The following is a 22,612-nucleotide window of genomic DNA, read 5'->3' as shown; positions in this document are numbered from 1 at the left end:
CTATAAAATGGCATTTCTCAAAGTTCAGAAAAAGGTTAGTCTCTATACATCTTTGTAAAACTCTATCCAAGTTTCATAAGCATGCAGAAAATGATGACCCATAAATAGTGAAGTCATCTATTAAGACTTCAATACAATGCTCAACCAAATCAAAAAATATGCTCAACATGCATCTTTGAAATGTACCGGGAGCATTGCAAAGCCCGAATGGCATTCTCCTATATGCAAATGTACCGAACGGGCATGTAAAAGTGGTCTTCTCCTGATCCTCAAGAGCTATGCATATTTGAAAATAACCAGAGAATCTATCTAGGAAACAGTAGTGAGACTTACCTGCCAGGCACTCCAGCATCTGATCAATGAAAGGTAGAGGAAAATGGTCTTTCCTGGTCGCCTAGTTGAGCCTCCTATAATCAATGCAGACTCTCCAGCTGTTCTACACTCTAGTAGACAAGAGCTCATCCTTCTCAGTCTTCACCACTGTAATCCCTGACTTTTTGGGGACCACTTGCACTAGATTCACCCATGTGCTATCTGATATCAGGTAGATGATACCTGCCTGGAGTAGTTTGGTGATCTTCTTCTTCACCACCTCCAATATGATCAGATTTACCCTCCTTTGGGGCTGTCTCACTGGCTTGGATCCCTCTTTCAACAAAATCCGGTGCATGCACAGGGATGGGCTAATTCCAGGGCTGTCAGCCAAGGTCCATCCAATAGCCTTTTTATGCTTCCAAATCACATTGAGCAACTGCTCCTTTTGGTCCTCATCAAGCTCAGTGGATATGATCACAAGGAGCTTCTCACCTGCTTCCAAGTTAGCGTATTTTAAATGCTCTGGCAGAGGTTTAAGCTCCAAGGTGGGAGGCTGCTCAACTAAAGGTAGTGGTTTAGCACTTTCATTTGAAATGATCTCTGCAACATTTAAACCATAAGAGTTAGATTCAATTATACTTGCTGTACTCAATGATCCACATTCTATCCCTTTTGACTTTTCAATGTCATTAATGTCAGAAGTTGCAGAATTTAAATTCAGAAAATTAGTAATACAAATATCACACAAAGATGAATTAATACAATATTCACAAATTTTAGTATCTATGGTATCTACACAATTAGAAAAATCAAAGAAAAAGTCTCCTAAAAATTCAACAAAAATATCATCTATCAAAAGCATCAATGTGGAAAACTGAATGCTCCTCAGGTGAGTACTTCATAACATCCAGTATGTTGAAGCGAACCACACTCTCTCCAAATTCCATAGTGAGAGCTCCAGCATGCACATCAATTTTGGTCCTGGCTGTCTTCAAGAATGGCCCTCCCAAGATAATAGGTGCAGCTCCTTTTATTGGCTCTTCTTCTTGCATGTCCAAGATGTAAAAGTCAGCAGGAAAGATCAAGTCATTCACTCTCACTAGAACATCCTCCACAAGGTCGGCTGGATTAGTGGTGCTCCTATTTGCTAGCTGGATGATAACACCTGTGGGCTGCAATGGTCTAAGAGACAAATATGTGAAGATAGATAAAGGCATAACATTAATAGATACACCTAAATCAAGCATGGCATTATCTATCTTATTATTGCCTATAATACAGGGAATAGTAAATGTCCATGGATCTTTGCATTTCTCAGGCATGGAAGTTTTTTGCCTCTCAAAGAGGGCTGATACATTCCTCCCCATGTTCACTATTTCATTACCCTTTAGCCGCCTTCTATGAGTGCATAAGTCCTTAAGAAATTTGGCATACTTTGGGATTTGCTTGATAGCATCTAACAAAGGGATATTGACTTCAACCTTTCTGAAGGTATCCAGAATTTCTTTGTCAACCTCTTCTTGCTTCTTGCTAGGCTAAGCAGTTCTTTGAGGGAAAGGAATAGGAATGGACCTATCTTCTTTGTCTACCACTTTTGGTTGACATGGTGTCGCCATAGGTGCAGGCTGCTCTTGGCTTTTAATCTCTCCTCCTTCATTTTCTGCAGCTAGAATGCAACTAGGATTCTTCTCTTTAGGTATCTCCGATTCTTGCATCACCATACCAGATCTCAAGGTAATGGCACTCATATTCTTTGGGTTTGTTACAGTTTGTGCAGGGAGATTTTCTGAACCTTGAGATTGAAGTTGATTCAGGGATGAAGCAAGTTGATCCATTTGATTCTCTAAGGTCTTGATATTTGCTTTAGTCTGTTGTTGGAAAGCGTGACTATGTTGCTGGAAATTGAGATTACTCATAGTAAGTTGCTTCATAAGGTCTTCCAAGGATGACTCACTCTTTTGAGGTGCAGGAGCCAGTGAAGAGGATGCTTGATGGTGTTGTTGAGAAGAAGATGATAGATGGTGATGTTGCTGGGCTGAATATGGCTTGTTTTGTCCAGCTTGATGTGGTTGGAAATGGTTGTTGGCTGGTTGGCTAGAGCTTTGATGCTGTGTATTTCCTCCCCACCTTAAGTTAGGATGGTTCCTCCAATCGGGATTATATCTATTAGAAGATAAATCCCAACTTTGTTGTTGTTGCGGCTGCTGAAAAGGAAATTTATTAGCAAAAATATTAGCAGCATAAGCTTGAGGATTACCTTCCGAAGATTCAGTTTCTTGCAATGTGGGGCAACTATCAGTGAAGTGATCCGTAGATGAACAGATCCCACAAAGCATGGCTGGAATGGATTGAGGTGGAGGTGTATATGTAGTAGAATTCCTTTGGATGGATGCCAATTGTTTTACCATAGAAGCCAACTCATCTAGCTTATGCTCCAGCTTGTGTGAATCTGAAGTTTGAATTTCATTGACACTCCTGGATATGATGGGATTTTTCCTTGTAGTAAACTGTTGAGAGTTAGCTGCCATATTCTCAATGAGGTTTCTAGCGGCTACGGGAGTTTTATCAACTAGAGCTCCTCCGCTAGCTACGTCAATCATGCTCCTATCCATTGGGTATAAGTCCTCATAGAAGTATTGGAATAGGAGCTGGTCACTCATCTGATAATGGGGGCAGCTAGCACAAAGTCTCTTGAAATGCTCTCAATATTCATACAAACTTTCCCTCTTCAGCTGCCTAATACCACATATTTCCTTTCTTATTGAGGCAGCCTTTGAGGCAGGGAAAAATTTTTCCTGGAACAATCTCTTGAGGGTGTCCTAACTTGTAGTAGAGCCAGGTAGAAGATAATACAGCCAATCTTTAGCCAAATCTATAAGAGAGAACAGAAAAGTCTTCAATTTCACATGCTCTTCAGGCACACCTTGTGGTCTCATTGTAGAGCAAACAATATAAAATTCCTTGAGGTGTTTATGTGGATCTTCACCTGCAAGACCATGAAATTTAGGCAAAAGATGGATTAGGCTAGTTTTAAGAACAAAAGGGGCATCCACATCCGGGTATTGGATACACAAAGTCTGGTAAGTCACATTTGGCACGGCAAGCTCCTTAAGTGTCAGGTCATTTCTGCCATTTCTAAAGGTTCAAAATTTAAAGAATGCAGAGAAGAATATATGGAAGATGGAGAAGATGATTCTTGAGTATGTGTAGAATTTTGTCTATTAAGGTTCCTAAGATTCCTACATAATGTCATATCAATTTCAATATCTGGAGGATATAAATCTCCCAGATTTGATCTGGTCATTCATTAGGAATTAGCTATGGAAATTGAAAAGAAGTAAACTAATGAAACAGTAAAAATACAGAAAAATTCAGATGACAATTATGCAGAAAAACTAACATCTAAGTGCAGTAAATCAATGTAAATTAACCAAAAACTAAGAATTCTAAATTATTTAACCTAATTGGAATATTCATCTTATTTACACTATCTAAGTCTATTCTTTTCTATAAAAAGTAATAAAATGATGTATAAAAATTTAGTAAAATGTGGATTCATCATTGCCCAATTTGGGTCTGCAAATCTTGTATGGTGGGTGAAACATTCTACTGGAACTGCAGACTTTGTGTAGCCATCTGGTTCATTAATTCTTTTAGAGAAGGGCCAGAATTGGGTTGCTGCAAGGGTGGCTGCTGTTGAGCTTGCTGTCTGAGAGGAGGAGAAGTGTATTTTGGCTGTTGTTGCTGTGCTGGCTGGTGGTGGGCGAGATGTTGCACAGGCTAAGGCTGCTGTTAATTATATCTCTGCTGATGCTGTGTTGGGCCTGGACCATATCGCAGATTAAGATGATTCCTCCACCCTGGGTTATATATGGGCGAAAATGGATTATACTACTACTAATGGTGCTACTGGTACGGAGGATTATAGCTCCTTGCCACTTCTCAAAGTGATAGTACTCACATTACCTTTAGGATTAATGTTCCAGATCCTTGCTGCTGCAGATTATTCACTGAGGTATTTAGTTGCCCAATTTGAGTCTACAAATCTTGTGTGGTGGCTGAAACATTCTACTGGAACTGCAGACTTTGTGTAGCCATCTGGTTCATCAATTCTTCTAGAGAAGGGCCATAATTGGGTTGTTGCAAGGGTAGCTGCTATGGAGCTTGCTGTCTGAGAGGAGGAGGAGTGTATTTTGGCTATTGTTGCTGTGCTGGCTGGTGGTGGGCGAGATGTTGCACAGGCTGAGGCTGCTGTTAATTATATCTCTGCTGATGCTGTGTTGGACCTAGACCATATCGCAGATTAGGATGATTCCTCCACCCTGGGTTATATATGGGCAAAAATGGATTATACTTCTGCTAATTGTGCTACTGGTATGGAGGATGTATACCTGCCACCACATAAGAAGGTGCATTGGATGTCTCTTGCAGCTCAGGACCAGCATCTGTGTATGATCACCTAAGCATATACCATATGTTTGTGGTGTTTGTGGCACTGCCTATCTCATTGCTAGTTGCCTCACCAATGAAGTTAACTTCGTAAGCTTATTTTTCAGCCTCTAATTGTCAACTGCAGCCACAGTGCTTGTTGTTGCTTCATGGACAGGCCTCGTGACACGCCTAGAACTGAACTATTGTGAGTTCTTTGCCATATTAGAAATCAAATACCTTGCAGCTACAGGGGTCTTGTCCATCAAGGCTCCTCCACTAGCCGCATCAATCATGCTCATCTGCATAGGAAGTAAACCTTTATAAAAATACTGAATCAACAGCTACTCATTGATTTGGTGATTTGGACAGGTTGCACAAAGTCTATTGAACCTCTTCCAATACTCATACCAACAAAATGACATGTTCTAAAGGAGGATTGTTATACAGTAAAAGAGAAAGGGAATCTCCACTTGCCAACCCCCATACTAAATGACATGTTCTTGTTAGGGATGATATATATAGCTTTGTAATTCGTTTTGCATCCATTACATGGTTAGAAGACACAAAACAAAGAAAATATGAGTATAATCATCCATAAATTATATCACAAGGCAATACCAATTGCTTAATAAATAAAAGACATAACTAATAAATCAATCAATAATCAATCAAGCATTTTGCAACCAATTAACCTCAATTGTAGCCTTAAAGCATGCCATAAATCCAATCTCTATGGTAGATGCAACAATGAGTAACTGATTCGCACTCTTGCATGATGTCGCTCTTCCAAGTAAAAGATACACATAACCAAATGTAGACTTTCTTGTATATATACAATCAACAAAGTTTGAATGCGTTTATCCAATCACTTAAAGATGACCAGATCTCCAATAAGTAAGCATGTGATTCTTTATCCCTTAAGACTTTTTTTTTGCAGCTTTCCAATGATCCAGTCCTGGATAACTTTAGTATCTACCAAGCATATCAACTGCAAAACTAATATCTAGCCTCATACATGTTTGAGTATACATCAAACTCCCAACAAAAGATGCATAAAGAAAATTTTTCATCTTTTTAAGTTTTAAATCATTCTTTAGACATTGCTTGAGACTAAATTTGTCTCCTTTTTGTATTAGAACGAGAAATGATGAACATTTATCCATTGTGAATTTCTCTAAAACTTTATTGATATATGTTTCATGAGACAAGTGTAATAGTCCTTGCGATATATCACAAAATATTTCTATTTCTATCACACAGCTTACCTCACCCATAACTTTCATTTCAAAGTTGTTAGAGAAAAACTTCTTAGTCTCACTTAATAGACCAAGATTATTAGTTGGAAGCAAAATGTCATCAATATATAGAATCAGAAATATAAACTTGGTCCCACTAACTTTTAGATTTATACACCAATCGATAATGTTTTCCTTAAACCTAAAGGACATAATAATATCATTAAACTTGAGATACCATTGTCAAGAAGCTTGGTTAAGTCCATATATTGATTTCTTAAGTTCACACACCATGTGCTTATTTCCTTTGTCAATGAACCTCACTAGTAGATCCATATAAACGTCCTCTTCTAAATTCCTATTCAGAAAGGCAGCTTTAACATCTATTTAATGTAACTCAATATCATAATAAGCTCCTAACGCCATGATACTTCTACAAGAATTTTTCTTAGAAACTAGTGAAAATATTTTTGTATAGTCAATGATATCATTTTAAGTAAAACTTTAGGCAACAAGTCAGACCTTGTAACGTTTGATATTGTCATGAAAGTCACACTTAGTCTTAAAAACTCATTTATGTCAAGCCTATCTTTTATCTATGATATATCCCTTTTAATATGTGTTGTAATTGTTTGACTTGTCAAAAGGCAAGCTAGAGTGTCAGAATCCACCTGGAGAATTGCAAACCATGGAGATTTTTGAGTAAAAATGGGACAGTATAACCATGGACTTAGTATCCTATCTGTCAAAGATTGTTAGGAGTTATGACATTATCTAGGTCATAGTTGATAGACTAACAAAGTGTGCACTTTTCCTGTTAATCAACATGACTTATACCTTAGAAAAGCTTGCTAGACTATATGTCAGAGAGATTGTCAGCCTATACAGAGTACCTACTAGTATAATCTCTGATAGGGACCTTCATTTCACTTATCAGCTCTAGCAGAGCTTCCAGGAAGCCATAGGTACCTAATTGAGGCCGAGTTTAGCATACTACCCTCAAACGGATGGCCAATCAAAGTGAACCATTCAGACCTTAGAAGATTTGCTACAAGCTTGTGTTATTGATCAGAAAGGTAATTAGGAGGATATGTTTCCTTTGGTAGAATTCACTTATAATAACAAATAACATTCGAGTATAGGCATGGCTCCTTTTGAGGCCTTGTATGGCAAGAGATGTCAGACCCTTGTTTGTTGGTTCCAAAATGGAGTTTATCTGATGGTTGGACCTGAGATGCTTCAAAGAACTACAGAGTAAGTTGAGTTTATCCAAAGAATGCTGAAAGTGACTCATAGTCATTAGAAATCATATTCTAGAGAGTATCACAAACCACGAGTGATGGATGAGCTTTGAAAGTGAAGAACCTAACACCTAAATTTAGTTCTTTTTAAATGCTAAAAATTCATACAGGTTTTAATTGGATGGTATGTCACGCATCCTTCCTAAAAAAGGGTTGTGACATTTTACACCAAACTCTCTTAATTACATCCTTGCATCCAACATTTTTGGATCCTACCATATCCTTACCCAGTATAATTGTGCGGCTATTACACTTTTTTATTTCCCAAAAATACTCGTTCTTCCTAAAATTAGCTTGAACAAGTCATCCACAATCTCTGTCATATCTAATGCACTTACAACTTCTTCTTGAAATACTTGTAGTCCACTTCTTTTGATATATTATAATACTTAATTATTCGTATAACAACTTCTTTGTCATTAAATTGTATTCCAATGTACAATTTTCCATAACAGAAAGATTAACATCTAAACTTGGATACCCAAGTTTGCATACTCTGAAAACTCAGATGCATGCATAGTATCAAGATATAAAGCACGCATGAAGGGTGACTCTTCAAAAGAATGTTGCCTAACCAATGTGTTGGATAAATAGAGCTCTTCCCTGGGCTCATTGCTTCCATATTCTACTTCAAAGTTGTTGTCATCACTTTCAATATTGTTATTCTTATTTTACCTCTCTATCTGGCACGATGCTCGTATATGCTTCTTCCCCCTCATTATCTTCTTGATAAATTTCAACTAAAACTTCTTTGAAAACAACATACAATTCAATGGCAAATAAGATTTGGGGGATGACACTGAGGATATGTTCAAAACATTTGTTGAAAATCAATGCTTATTAGAATTGCTTGATATGCATGAAATTGCCAAATATCAAGATTGCATATCTATAGGTAATACTCTACTATTTTTAGAGTCTCAACATAATATATTTACTAAGGCAATACTTCGGTTCTCCAAATAATATATTTTATAAAATATATACACGATGGATTCTCGCATCTAAATGTTATATCTTCACTATGTTCATGAAAATATTATCATTAAAGTATACTAAGTATATTTGCACTCATTTTTTCTTATGACACAAAGGAATGAAACTGAAGAATGATATGAAACCTTCACTTATAATCTACTATGAATGAGAATTAGCAATCATAAACTGCGAATGACAATTTTTCTTTTAAAAAAATGTCAATGGCAATTTTATGCTAGATTAGACAATTTTTTTAAAATACTTAAAGACTGAAAAGATGCCAACAACTATATTTAGTGTTAATTTTTTTAAAAAAAAAAATCTCCGATGACAATTTTTGATGTCATCATATTTTTTAAATCTTATTAATGACTACTTTTAAATTAAAAAATATTTTAATATTTTAAATTCACCGCTAAGGACTTTTTATTGTAAATTTTTTTTTATATTAAAAAAGTCATTGGCAATTTTATTAAAAAAAACATATTCATGCATTTTTCTTAAAAAACCATACTTTGATCATTTAAAAATAAAAAAAGAACATGTATAATAAAAGACCTTATATTGTGTAATATCAACTTAAATAACAACATAACTATTACTACTCAAATAAACAACGCACAATAGACAGTTTAATTATATAATTATAAATATTGTATTATAATTAAATCTAAAAAGAAGTTAGTTTTACATTGAAAAAGGAATTATGATTTTTTTTTAAAATCAAATAACTAAGTCATAAAATTTACATGTGACATCAAGTATATATAGCATAAGTACATAAAAATTAAGAGGAACCTAATAAAACTAAATTAAGCTATTAGTATCAAATTGGCTTACAGTTAGGTTACCAACAAAGAGATTTTCAATTACATTATTAGGTCATTTTCAATTACATTATTAGGTCATCATCCAGTTAGATTACCCATAATTAGGTTATGAGTTGTAGTCACTTATGATGTTTGTGATCCAACTATAGTGTTCTTGATTGAACCAATAAATGTTCCCTTCATTAATTGCAAGATTTGATGGTTCCTATAGATAAAACAAAGGAAACTTGTTAATAGAAGAAAAAAATTATTATTTGGGTTTAATGGTACTTGAAATGTGACCTTAATTATGTCTTGGTGTGCGCATCTCAGACATACACTAAGAAGTCCTTATGAATTGTCGTTGCTCCGAGATATAAACTCTTTGGCCTTACCTCCATAGATAGATTCATGTCTCGAAACCCAATCAACTTCATTTCTTTCACCATAATTGCTGCTACGTGCAATAGTTTCTGGCTTAACGCATTGACTACCACATTTCACTTGAAAGGATGGTAAGACAATGTGAATTCATAGTCCTTGAGAAATTCCATCCATCTTCTCTGCCTCATGTTCAACTCTCTCTGATCAAACAAGTACTTCAAACTCTTGTGGTCACTAAACACCTCAAATCTTGCTCCATACAGGTAGTGTCTCCACACCTTAAGGGCAAAAATACCGCGGCTAACTTCAAATCGTAAGTCGGGTAGTTGACTTCATGCGAACGCAACTGCCTCGAGACATAGGCAACCACTTGCCCGTCTTGTATCAGAACACACCCAAGTCCATGCCCGAAAACATCACAATACACATCAAACTTCTGTTTCGGGTCGGGCAGACTAACACAGGTGCTCAGGTCAACTTTACTTTAAACTCCAGGAAACTAGTTTCACGCCCTTTGGTCCATTTAAACTCCTTTCCCTTGCGGGTCAACTTCGTTAAGGGTAAAGCTATCTTAAAAAATCTTTCAATGAATTTTCTATAATAGTCTGCTAGTCCTAGAAAACTGCAGATCTCCATCACACTCTTTGGCCTCAGCAATCCAGCTACAACTTCCACCTTTGTAGGGTCTACCATAATTCCTTCCTTCGACATTACATGTCCCAAAAGCTGAATATGAGACAGCCAAAACTCACACTTAGAAAATTTAGCATACAGTTGTCTCTCCTTAAGAATTTGCAATACAATCCTCAAGTGCTCGGCATGCTCTTCTTGAGTCTTTGAATAATCAGAATGTGGTCAATGAACACCACCACAAATTTATCCAAAAACTCATGAAAGATTTGGTTTATGTAGTCCATGATCACAACAGGCGCATTGGTCACTCCAAACAGTATCACCAAATACTCATAGTGACCATACCGCGTCTTAAACACCATATTGGGTACATTCTCATCCTTCACCCTGATCTCAAGTCAATCTTCGAGAACACGGCAGCTCCTCTCAACTGGTCCATCAAATCATCAATCCTCGGAAGTGGATACTTATTCTTGATCATCACCTTGTTCAACTGTCGATAATCCACACACATCCTCATACTCTCATCCTTCTTCTTCACCAATAGCACTGGCACTCTCCATGGTGATACACTTAGCCTTACAAATTGTTTCTGCAACAAGTCCTCCACTTGCTTCTTGACCTCTACCAACTCCACCAGTGACATCTTATATGGTGCTACAGAAATTGACCTTGCTCCCGAAATGAGGTCAATAGCGAACTCGATCTCCTTCTCAGGTGGTAATTCATAAATGTTTTCAGGAAAAGCTTCCAAGAAGTCTCTTACGACCGGGATATACTTCGGCTCCACCACACTTTCAGCTTCTATTAAGAACATGACCATAAAGGCCTTAGCATTCACCATATTCTCCGAAGCACCTTGAATCAAAAGTCTCAGAATCTCTATCATTGACGCACTGAAAATCAAAGCCTTTTCTCTGCAATCTAGTAGCACATGGTTGGCAGCTAGCCAATCCATCTCCAAAATCACATCTAGCTTGGAAAGAGGCAAACAAATCAAGTCTACCCCAAAGTCCCTACCATGCACCATTATTAAACATCCCAAGCACACCCACAATGTCACAATCGGTTTACCCGTAAGGGTAGTCACCACAACATTACATGGCAATTCAGTCACATACAGACCCAGACTCTCCACACATTCCACAGAAACAAAGGAATGCCTAGCACTCGAGTCAAACAATACATTAAGCAATCGGCCCTTAATAATGCATTTACCTCGAACCAACTCCTCAGATAAGGACACCTTTGCCCAACTCATTGCAAATACTCTCCTAGGAATGCTTGGCTTCGACCCTGTGCTTCCTCTTTATTCAAGCCTCTAGGCTATACTCATACTATCACTCCTCTTAGCAGTTAATGAATCCACCTTTTATTATATTTTTACTTGCCTTTTTGGTGCTCTTTGATAGAAAAAATAGACTTAGATAGTGAAAATAATATAGAAATTACATTTTGAGTAAAAATCATAGGTTTATTAATTTTTAGTTAATTTGCATTTAATTACATAGATATAGATTGCAATTTTAATTATCTTGATAATTTTGCAGAATCCCCAAGTTAATTCTAAGAAATCTTGGTCCTTGGATGAAAGTTGCCCCCAAAGTAGCCACTTTTAGGAGCAAAAGTGGCAACTACAGCAAGTCTGGGCATTAAAAGCACCAAAGTAGCTACTATCAAGCCCAAAAGTGGCAACTCCAGAAGCTCCAGGACACTGATTTTGAAGCAATCCTGCGCGTGGCCACTATTGGCTCTCATAGTAGCCACGCGCACCAAAGTAGCCACTTTCAGCACAAATAGTGGCAACTCCAGAGAAGTGGCAACCCTTTCATTTTGCGCGTGGACACTTTCAAGGCCCAAAGTGGACACTTTCAAAGGCAAAAGTGGACACTTTGGTGACATGTCATCCACTATAAATAGATTTTAGGAATTAGGGTACGGGACTTTTGACACTTTACACAATTTTCCTTTGCCAAATTGGGATAATTTCTTACGACATTGGAGTCTTGGGTGACAGCCAAGGGTCCTCTATAGGTTTTAATTTCCAATTTCTCTTTTGATTTTTGTTGAAATTACATTAATGATGTTTACGTTCTTGCATTTCTTTCTCTCATTTGTGAAGCCCATCCATATGGAGGGCTAAACTTTCTTGTAATTCCTAGTCAATGCACATGAATCTTGAATTCTTGGGATTAATTGCAATATAAATCTTTCTTTCCTTGAATTTATTAACCCCAATCTCTTAATGAAATGAAATTTGCATGAAGGGAACATTGCTTAATGAACCCTAATTTACCTAACGAAATTCTAAATCAAAATTGCTTAATTTTGATTAATCCTTGAGGGTGCTTAATCTTAGGGATAGAGATTGGAGCCCATTAAGATGCTTAATTTTAATTGGGATGTTAAAGTTAGTCTTCGCTTGTTAGATTAACTTAATTCAAGGGGAAGAAAGGGGATTATTGAATCATTTGAAAGAATAATGATGGAACTCATTGCTTGACTAGGGATTACTCATTTTAATTGATTGAATTTCATTAAATTTACATTTCGTTCTTGATTAAAATCCGGAAATTGACAAACCTCCCCCCAATTTACTTGCTTTAAAATACATGTTTACACTTATTCGATGTATGTTCCCAACCAAAAATTCCTTGGAGACGACCTAGGATAACACCCTAGTACTGCATTCATTTCTTTGCATATTTGATGAGGATTAACGACAATCTTTTGCATGACGAGTAGCTAAATATCGTTTCATCAGCAGTCCAGTACACATTAGCAGTGTGCCGCAACTTCCCATAATTACTGCAATTTATCCATAGTTGTGGGCAATCTCTTAGTATGTGTGGCCCTCCACACCTGAAGCACTTGATTGGTCCCCTGAAGGAACCTGAACCTGAGCCACTCCAACTACTCTTTTCTTGAGATGAATTCCTTCTAGACTGAGAATGACTGGAGCTTGAGTATGGCCACTTTGAAAACCTAAAGGGTCTTTTATCTTTCCTTATTAGATCACTCCCCCTAATGTCCACAGTCTTGCCCTTCAAATTAACTTCAAATATCCGACACTTGCTTACCAAAGTGGACAAGTCAGTCAACTGAAACATGCTGACAGTAGCTCTAATCTTTGGGCTCAACCCATGCTCCAACTGAGAACACAAGTCTTCCTCTCCATCCTTATACTGGCAGTGAGGCCAGTACTTCATCAACTCTTAGAACTTTGCTGCATACTCTCCCACGGTCATACTTCCTTGCTTCAGCTCAAGGAACTCACGGGCCTTCTACTTCTTCAGATCTCAGGGAAAGTAGTTTCCCAAGAAGCTCACCTTGAACGCCTCTCATTGAACATAGCCACCCTCTTATGGCAACATCTAACTGGTAAACCTTCACCAGTCTTCAACCTCCCCACATAGCATATATATGGCGTAGTTCACCTTATGTTCTTCCCTACACCCCATCACATGGAAGATCTTCTCCACGTCAACCAACCACCTATAGGCCCCTCGGAGTCAAACCCTCCTTTAAACTTAGGACGATTGTGACTAGTGAAGGCAGACAACCTTCGGTACTCAGCCGGTTCTGCATCTTGATTGTGCACCAAGGCCTCCAAAATTTGGGTCATTCGCTCTAAGAGGTCATTAGTAACTCCAGTTCCTCTGCCTTTACCGGCCATTCTAATCTAGCTTAGCAAATAAATTCAACAAACCACACTTTAAGCCATTAGATCAACAACAACATTCATAAATTAGGTAATCAAAACATTTCAACACACAGCTTAGACGCCTCAGCTCGTTACCCTAGTCCGGTTTGAATGAATTGCACTGATACCAAAATTGTAACCTTGATTTAATTTTCTAAATAAATAAATTTTGCAAAATTGGGAATAATAAAATTTTCATTCAAATGGTTTCCAAGCATAGTTTAATAAAGTATTTCAAAATAAGGATGAATTATAATTTGAATCAAGAATTGATACAGAACTTAATTAATACATCAAATTTTAAAAATAAATTCCTAAATCCTATAGCAGTTTCATCCATCCTTTCACTAAGCTCAGTGTTGATCGTCTTGGTCACCTAAAAAATAAATGTAAGGGTGAGTACTCTACAATAACACACATAAGCACAAAGACTCACCTTGCACATTCCACAAATTTATTGCCACAACTCAGTCATGCATCAACAGGCATAAAACAATAATTCCAATATTTAATTCTCATTCACACACATAGGTGCACTCATTGTACCATCAATTATTGCACATGTGCACGTGCGCTCACTGCACGTTAGCCACGCTCACTGTGGCATTATGACCACAGATTCATTATGCCCTCAACCTCAAGGACTTACTCAGTTTCACACCATGGATGGTCACCGGATAGCTCCTACCTCACAGATACAACATGTGCGATCACAAGCCCCTTAGTAAAGGTGTTAGTCAGAGGCCGAGATAGGAGGAGAGTGTATGGCCTGTGGTGCACCCACGCTCACTGTTGGTGTCACCACTACCCTCTCTTCCCCAAAGTATTTCTATGTCCTCATCTTCCACACCCCCAGTGTATCGCTGAACCATTCATAGTTTTCCAACATATTCAAATACAATCACAATCAATATCAACATGCCATTTTCACACACATTCGACCATTTCATACCATTCATTATCAACAATGACATGTCCACACCTATTCTGTCATATTACACTCAACCACATCATATGTTCATCACAACTCTATTACAATTAAGTCATTCAATCATACACAACATTTACTATTCATCACACACATTTCTCAATATCAATCACATTATGTCATACATCAAATTTCCATTAAAATTCAGTCATAACCAAACCATTCTCATCAAATACACATCATCCCACATTTTATTCTAATCACATTACAATACCCAACACAAGAAACGAATTCTAAGTAAAACGAGATAGGGTAGAGTTCCCTTTTACCTAAATCTAAGATCTAACACAATATAATGGTAGAAAACGGTCCCCACTCAAATTTCATCCCTAAAACACATGGAAAACTCCATGAGAACCCAAGAGATCAAGAAGTGGAACAAAAAACCAAAATCTTAACCATCAAAACTTACCTCCAAATGCTCCAAATGTGACTCCAACCTTCAATCTAGCTTCCGAATGGCTTTGGAGGCAATTTAATATGTAAGAATGGGTTTTTAGTTGAGAGAATTGAAAGGGAAATGAAGAGAGAAGAGTGGAAATGCATTTCCCGAACCCTAGACACTTCAAATCTCAGAGAAAACTGCGCTCTGATTTCTGTAGAATCTCGCTATAACGAGTCACTCTCACTATAGCGAGGCTACAACCCAGAATGCACCCCTCTCTATTGCCTTCTCACTACATCGAGGAGCCTCTCGCTATAGCTAGAATGCTACAGTTGCACCCCCTTCGCCCATAATACTCTTGCTACAATGAGATCGCGACAGATTCATGTCCTACATCCAAGGCCTTCTATTCCTCAGTCCAATTCCAACCAAAAGCCAACATATACGTATTTCTACACATATATTCACAGCACAACAAAGTCACATACACATATCCACATCACCATCATGTAAATCAACACATCAACATATGACAATCCACATATATTTATTTTAATAAATCAAAATATCATTATTACAATTTCAGAGCGTTACACATTACACAAACATCTTTCCACTACTTAACAACTCGGACAATTTTTGCACATTGTCAATTTTGTTGAATATGTTATTTATACTCTACATATGTTACATGTACTTCTATGCCTAAACGATTATAGTACTAGGTGCGCATAACGATAAACCTACCTCAACTAACATCACCTATGCATATAAAGGAACTTTTTAGTCCAATATATTTAGAGGTGAGCAGATCCGATCAATTCATTTCAATTCGTATGAATTTGAACAATCCACTTGAGTAAAAACGGGTATTAATAAATTTTGGATGAATAGAATAATATTTTCGGATTAAAATAGTTAAATAAGGTCTGTGACAGATATAAAATTATGATACTATTGGTATCCAAAACCGACCGATTATATACGTAAAATGTGTAAATAAATAGTAAAGTTGAGTGTTACTTTTTAAATGTGTAAATAAATATATTGCTATCGGTGGATGTTCATTCGTACTAGGTAGGTATTGATTTCATCCCTATATAGATGTACAAGAGTACGTGTGTCTGGAATCCAACAGAGCTTAAGACCCAATAATCCAACATAACATGGTAAAGACAAAATCAATTAGCCACATGAAGTGCACGTCATTGGTGGTGATTAACAGCTGTAATAAAAGAAGCGAAACACGTGGCACACAAGAAGGTAGACCATAATTAAGTGAGCCCCAGGTCCTGTGATCTTCATTAGCATAAGATTTAATCGAATTAATTAATCGACTTATTAAGCTATCTGACGTATCTGAATCTAAATTATTCGAAAAAAAATTAAATAACATTGGATATTTTTTTTAACATTTCAGTTAAGTACAATTAGTTAATTTTTTACTCCAACCCACCCAAAACCGACCCCCGATCACTCTTAGATATATTATCTCACAATCCTATACTTTTTCTCTAGCCAAATTTCCACTTTGGGCGTTATAGTGCGTCCTATAGAAACACCACCTTTTGAAGATCACTAGACCATTATAAGTTACCATAACCGCACTTCGTACCACCCTGTATCAAGAGCTCCGGCCATCCTTGACTTTTAATCAATAATGACCTACCAACAACAATATCCGTGTTGGAACAGGCAAAAATTCCCAATCAAATAGCATCCTGAGACACTAGAATGTTGAGAATAGCAGTCTATCATAGATAAAATTCCAATCCTTATTTTGTTTGAATTAAAAAAAAAAATAGGAGTTTTAATTAAAAATAAAATTAATATATGACTAAATATGCACAAATTTTAAAATAAAAGAACTTAATTAATTAAAAATAAAGAAATCAAAATTAAAAAGACCAAACAGATTAAGCCAAAATTTTATGAACATCGCTTAAGTTTCACGACGAGTCTAAAGACGCCTATCATATTACGAAAGGGTTAATTGGTCTTAATTTTATATATCGTGTGGATTGCTGAGCATAGCACAACACAACAATGCTGAGTCACCGAATGCGGAACGCATTGTAAATAATAAAATAAACGAATTAGAATGAATAGAGGGAGTAAAGAACAAGGCCAATTTAGCTGTCTTCTTAGTGTATGTTCCATTAACATAACAAAATCAACTCCTCTCATTTCAGATCACAAAGAAGTGAAGACATAAACTCATCTCTTCTCTTTTTGTAAATATGGCAACCGATACCGAACCAAAGAAGATCATAATCGATACCGACCCTGGAATCGGTAACATGCTTATCTGGGTTTCAATTTGTTGTTTCATTGCATTTTAATCAATTACAAGTTTCCGTTTCTTTGCTTTTTCTCTCAAAACTGAAATTTGTTTTCAATTACACACTTTGTCTGATTTATTTTTCCAATTCCTTGTTTCTCTGAGAAAATCCCAATTGGTTTATGCAGATGATGCTATGGCAATATTCCTTGCTCTACGTTCACCTGAGATACAAGTTATTGGACTCACAACTATCTATGGCAATGTATACACCACTCTGGCAACGAGGAATGCCTTGCATTTGGTAAAGATATTGGAAGTGTTTCCCAGAAGAGTTTGTTTTCTATGGTTAATCAAGTTGTTGACACTTGACTTCAAATTAAAAAAGTCACCTACTTGCATATGCAGTTGGAGGTTGCAGGGAGAACTGATATACCAGTGGCTGAAGGATCTCATGTGACATTAACTGTAAGTCTGTCATCTCTATCACTTCTTTGATTTTAAGATCGCATCGTTTTCAACAACCTACTGCCATCTGTTTCATGTCCATTTTATTTCCCCCCACTTCCCCATTTTCATTTTGGTAATTGATATGAATGTTTATTTAGAAGTAATAAGTATATTTGTTCTTTAATTGAATGAATATGCGATAATCATATAATTTGGATACTTTACACTATTTGTATTAGATGGTCAGAACACTTGAAATTTTCAATGAGGCACAAATGCATGATAATCTGATGCAGTCAACATGATATTCTTTTCTTCATTTATACCTGAATGATCACAAAATAAGATTTAACCCTTTTTTACACTCAAGAAAATTAATCGATATTTACTGTTCATTTAGATCATATTTCTTTCATTTGCATTGTAATTGATCATCTCACTGAAAATGGTACACAGTATTTGTGGTATGAAATTAGGAGTTCTGCTTCTGCAGTGTATGTTTGCATTTGACGTAACTAATTATTGTAACCCTTGTCTCTGAGCAGAAAGGAGCAAAACTTCGTATTGCAGATTTTGTCCATGGTGCAGATGGACTTGGCAACCAAAATTTCCCTCCACCAAAGGGGAAGCCCCTTGAAGAATCAGCTGCTACTTTTTTGGTTAATCAAGCAAAAGCTAACCCTGGCAAAGTCACCGTCGTGGCATTGGGCCCACTTACAAATATTGCTTTGGTCTGATATATGTACAATTTCAAATATGGCATTTTCATGTTACTCTTCATACTGTGTTCATGACAATGTTTGTATTTTTGCAGGCTATACAGATGGATCCGGAATTCACTAAGAACATTGAGCAGATTGTCCTACTTGGTGGTGCTTTTGCAGTAAATGGCAATGTGAATCCAGCATCTGAAGCCAACGTAAGTGTTCCCATTCTGTATTTAAAACATTAATATAACTTCCATAAAAATATTATATAATTCAGCTCAATCTCTCTAACTCTGGTTGGATTTGGTTCTCAGATATTTGGTGATCCAGATGCTGCAGACATTGTATTCACAAGTGGGGCAGATGTACTTGCAGTCGGGATAAATGTTACACACCAAGTTGTTTTGACAAGTACCACTTTGTCAAATTCCTATGCATCTTTTTCTGCTATAAAATTCGCATTCATTTTGTCTTGCTTAAATGGATTATTTTCCTTTGTGGTTTACAGCTTTTTACTCCTCTGTTTCTTGAACGGTGTAATTTTATTTTATTTTTCTTTCAGGATATATGCTTCTTTTACTAGCAACATTTTATAGGAATATTTTTACTTTTTTTATTTAATAATTTCCATTATATAAAGTTTTCAGCTCAACCGAACCCATAGAAGTATTGTTGGATAAATAGTGAAATAGATTACTAAAATAGTTTCATTTACTGTCTACTTCTAAAGATTTGGTTTTTGACTGAAGTCAATGGTATCCTGTAATCCATATAGCCGACCTCACCTAGTAAGAGATGGCTTGGTTGTTGTATTGTCTACACCCCAACATATTTTGTAGAGCAAAATGGAACAAGTGCATATGCAAATTTTTTCTATTTAAACATGGTGTGTTCATCTTGAATCTATCTATAATAATTTTCTAATGTAATGTGTGTAACAATCAATTAATTTGCACATATTGTACAGGATTCTTGATTTTATAATTATTCATTGGGGTTAGAGAGAATGCATTCATTTTTTCATGGTATTACCATTAGCAACTCTTTGTTCTTGCCAATGGCAGCTAAGTATCTCCATATTTTGGATTGATAAAGACACGGTTCACAAACTGCAAACCCCCCTTTTTGCTGTAATGTTTCTGTCTCATATTCACACTCTTTCAGTATTAATGAGAAAACTTCACACCAGTGAAACAGCATTACCATACTACTGTTTTAATTATGGTTCATGTCATTTATTTTCTTCTGGCACCAGACTCACCCATGCTATGGTTTATTCATCTAAAATAATGACTAGGTTCTGATCGAGAAAAGTTGGCTAGTTCAAATGGAAAATTTGCTCAATACTTGACCAAAATCTTAGATGTGTATTTTTCTTACCATCATGAGGCATACAACACCAAAGGTTTGTCTTCGTAGTGCTTTAAAAAATTGGTAGGACCTAATAATCTGAATTACTAATTATAGTTATTTTGTATCCAGGGGTTTACCTTCATGACCCAGCAACACTTCTTGTTGCTATTGATCCTTCACTTGTAACTTGCATGGAGGGTATTGTTAGAGTCCAAACAAGTGGCATTACAAGGGGACTCACAATGCTCTACAATAAACAGAAAAGGTAGAAAGCAATAGCAGATGATACAAGTCCCAAGAGGACTAAGGCTAATATATAATTTATCTATATTTGTATGCATGTCATTGCTCACTTCGTACCTAGTTCTAATTCTTTTCAAATTATACAAAATATTGTGTTAAGATGGTATCAGATTGCATTTGTCCTGAAACTTTTTCTCAAGAACGAAAGACTGTAGAAATGAATTTCTTTGTTATGTTGAAGCCTTGCTCTTCTAATCCGTTTGAGTTCTCTTCTTATCAAGCACCAAGATTCTTTAGAACTTGTAACATTTCCTTTTGAGCTTCTATTCTTACTTTTCTATATAAGTCTTCTTGTGTTGTAAGCCTTTGTCCCAACCTTTTGTTTGGATACTTATTATTTGGTACTAATCAATTTGCTCATATATTATCCTCCACTCTTGTCTTTGTAAGAACTTAAACCCTTTCATAATTATATTGCTACCCTCAAGACAAGTGCTAGTCCACTTGATCAACTATTCTGCATTGATATTTAAACTTCTTATCCTTTGTAGAGCCCACCTAGCCATGTCTTGATCCTTCTCATTTCAATCCACAGATCTGCACATCAAAGCTTAACACAAACACAAAAGACAATCAAAGCATTCATTGTGGAATTCAGTAATATAATAACATTTTCATTTCAATATGATTTGTTAATCATCAAAACATAATATAAAACCTTTTAACTCGCTGAGTTTTGGACTTACAATATTACCATTTCCATTATTGTTTCTGATTTGTTGCATTACGCACTTGATATTATGCTTTACATGTCAAAAAAAATATGCTACAATGATGAAATAATGTCAAGAGAACTTGCGGCAAGTATCTTAAGCCAGTAAAAATTAGTGGTCCCAGATGGTGTAAACCTCATCCAAAGTATCATCAAATCTAGGTTCCCTTTTTCCTATAAACTCTAGTTTGCCTATTCATTTCATGCAGAACATAGACTTTAGGTGCATTTAGAAACACAGCTTTAACTAAGCGATTATTCAATAAGCTCTGTTTACATGAAAGCTTGTATCATAAATTTGACCATAAAACTTCTTGGAATAAAAAGTCCTTATTTTGATAAGCTATAATGAAAAGCTTATTAGATAAGCTGAAAATAACATATGAAAGCTATGTTCTTCCAAAAGCTCCTTTTGTTCAGTATTCTTGGGAAATTTGCATATGTTGAGGATTCACTTTTTCTCTTCGCTCTCCCTTTTTTCCTTAAAAGGTGTAGAACATTAGGTGTAGAAACAAATTGTTATTAAATACAGTCTACTTTACCTTTTCCTTATGAATCATCCAATTTTCTAAATATTAATTAACCCTTTACTTGATCCTCCAAAGATTATGGTGTTACCATATTAGTCAGGATAAGATTTTTGTCACCAAATCAATCCCTGAAAGATGAAAAATATACAAAATTGGTCTCTGTCACTCTTTATTCTCCTCCATAAAGACAAATACTGTGATGTTTCAGAATTTTAAAGGACCACTTTAATGACAAAATCTATGAAGAAATACTGCAGTGGGATACTAATGTTTGGAGGACCAAGTAAAGGGTCTCTTTCTGTAATGGTTTTCAACTGTGAAAAGGTACAATGTAAGGGACGATTAAATGAAATGGAGTTACACAAACCTCTTTTGTGATAATTTCTTTTCTTCACCTTGTGTTACAAACCCATTGTCAGCATCTGCAGTACATTCTCTGTATGTATTCTCACTTGTATACCTTTGCTGTTTATGATAAGCCAGGTTTGGTGAAATCAATGAATGGTCCAATAAGCCAACAGTAAAGGTAGCTGTTACAGTTGATGCTCCAAGAGTTGTCAAATTGGTCATGGATCGTCTTATGGACTCTTGAAGTAGCTACTATGAAGTGTTCAAATGGCACCATTATTAGTCTCGTCTATGTACATTGAAATAGCACTAAAAAAGCTGTTTCGTTAAATTTCTGTTTTAAAATGCTCTTGAGCTGCATTTCATTTCAACTTCAATGAGAGAGAAAAAACTATGTTGCTTCATTTTCCTTCACTAATTAAATTTTCATTCTTATTCCAAATATCATACAAGGAATGTAACTAACACTGTTTTAACACCCTTAATTATTGACTAGAATTTATTGAAAACTATAAAAGTATAAGAGATAAAAAGTATGCTAAAGAGTGTGTTGCTAACATTCTTCTATCATATATTAACACTCTTGTAATATTTTGTTTGAAACGGAAAACAGAAGAGAAAATGGAAACTGTTGTTAAATTTACTAGTCTTAGTTGGTCTAGTGTAGATAAACTTTTCAATAAATACTTATAAGAGAAAAAATAAAGACTTAATATAAATCAAATTTCTTCCAATTAAAAAATATATTATGCAAGAAAGGTGCAAA

General features: G+C 36.0%; 2 protein-coding genes and 1 non-coding gene across 3 annotated transcripts; 2 read left to right on the top strand and 1 right to left on the bottom strand.

Moving 5' to 3' along the window:
- Positions 1-2,973: 2,973 nt before the first annotated feature.
- LOC113870550 lies at positions 2,974-3,078 on the top strand. The gene has a single exon (XR_003505572.1). It is a non-coding gene; the product is annotated as a small nucleolar RNA R71 (small nucleolar RNA).
- A 6,843-nt stretch (positions 3,079-9,921) lies between these two features.
- Positions 9,922-10,448, bottom strand: LOC113870049 (uncharacterized mitochondrial protein AtMg00860-like). The gene is made up of 2 exons (XM_027506646.1): positions 10,377-10,448; positions 9,922-10,287 (listed from the first exon to the last, which is right to left on the bottom strand). Exons 1-2 carry the CDS (start codon positions 10,446-10,448, stop codon positions 9,922-9,924), a joined length of 438 nt encoding a protein of 145 aa, XP_027362447.1.
- Positions 10,449-17,249: 6,801 nt separating this feature from the next.
- Positions 17,250-22,347, top strand: LOC113869345 (probable uridine nucleosidase 2). Its single transcript, XM_027505631.1, has 9 exons — positions 17,250-17,457; positions 17,632-17,747; positions 17,852-17,911; positions 18,439-18,624; positions 18,708-18,812; positions 18,915-19,011; positions 19,898-20,005; positions 20,083-20,218; positions 21,982-22,347. Exons 1-9 carry the CDS (start codon positions 17,403-17,405, stop codon positions 22,088-22,090), a joined length of 972 nt encoding a protein of 323 aa, XP_027361432.1. The 5' UTR covers positions 17,250-17,402; the 3' UTR covers positions 22,091-22,347.
- The last annotated feature ends 265 nt before the right edge of the window (positions 22,348-22,612 follow it).

The sequence above is a fragment of the Abrus precatorius genome, unplaced genomic scaffold (genome assembly GCF_003935025.1).
Source record: "Abrus precatorius isolate BTA unplaced genomic scaffold, Abrus_2018 Scaffold6, whole genome shotgun sequence".
In the NCBI taxonomy this organism is placed as follows: domain Eukaryota; kingdom Viridiplantae; phylum Streptophyta; class Magnoliopsida; order Fabales; family Fabaceae; genus Abrus; species Abrus precatorius.
Note: the sequence above shows the minus strand (reverse complement) of the source record. Positions and strands in the feature narration are given on the sequence as shown.

What these genes read in the sequence shown, in the direction of transcription:
- LOC113870049 (XM_027506646.1), bottom strand. Translation starts at nt 10,448, where the DNA reads ATGGTGTTTAAGACGCGGTATGGTCACTATGAGTATTTGGTGATACTG. An exon ending in GAGTGACCAATGCGCCTGTT is followed by an intron (nt 10,288 to 10,376) that starts GTGATCATGGAC and finishes GATTATTCAAAG; the next exon opens with ACTCAAGAAGAGCATGCCGA.
- LOC113869345 (XM_027505631.1), top strand. Translation starts at nt 17,403, where the DNA reads ATGGCAACCGATACCGAACCAAAGAAGATCATAATCGATACCGACCCT. An exon ending in CACTTACAAATATTGCTTTG is followed by an intron (nt 18,625 to 18,707) that starts GTCTGATATATG and finishes GTATTTTTGCAG; the next exon opens with GCTATACAGATGGATCCGGA. An exon ending in ATCCAGCATCTGAAGCCAAC is followed by an intron (nt 18,813 to 18,914) that starts GTAAGTGTTCCC and finishes TTTGGTTCTCAG; the next exon opens with ATATTTGGTGATCCAGATGC.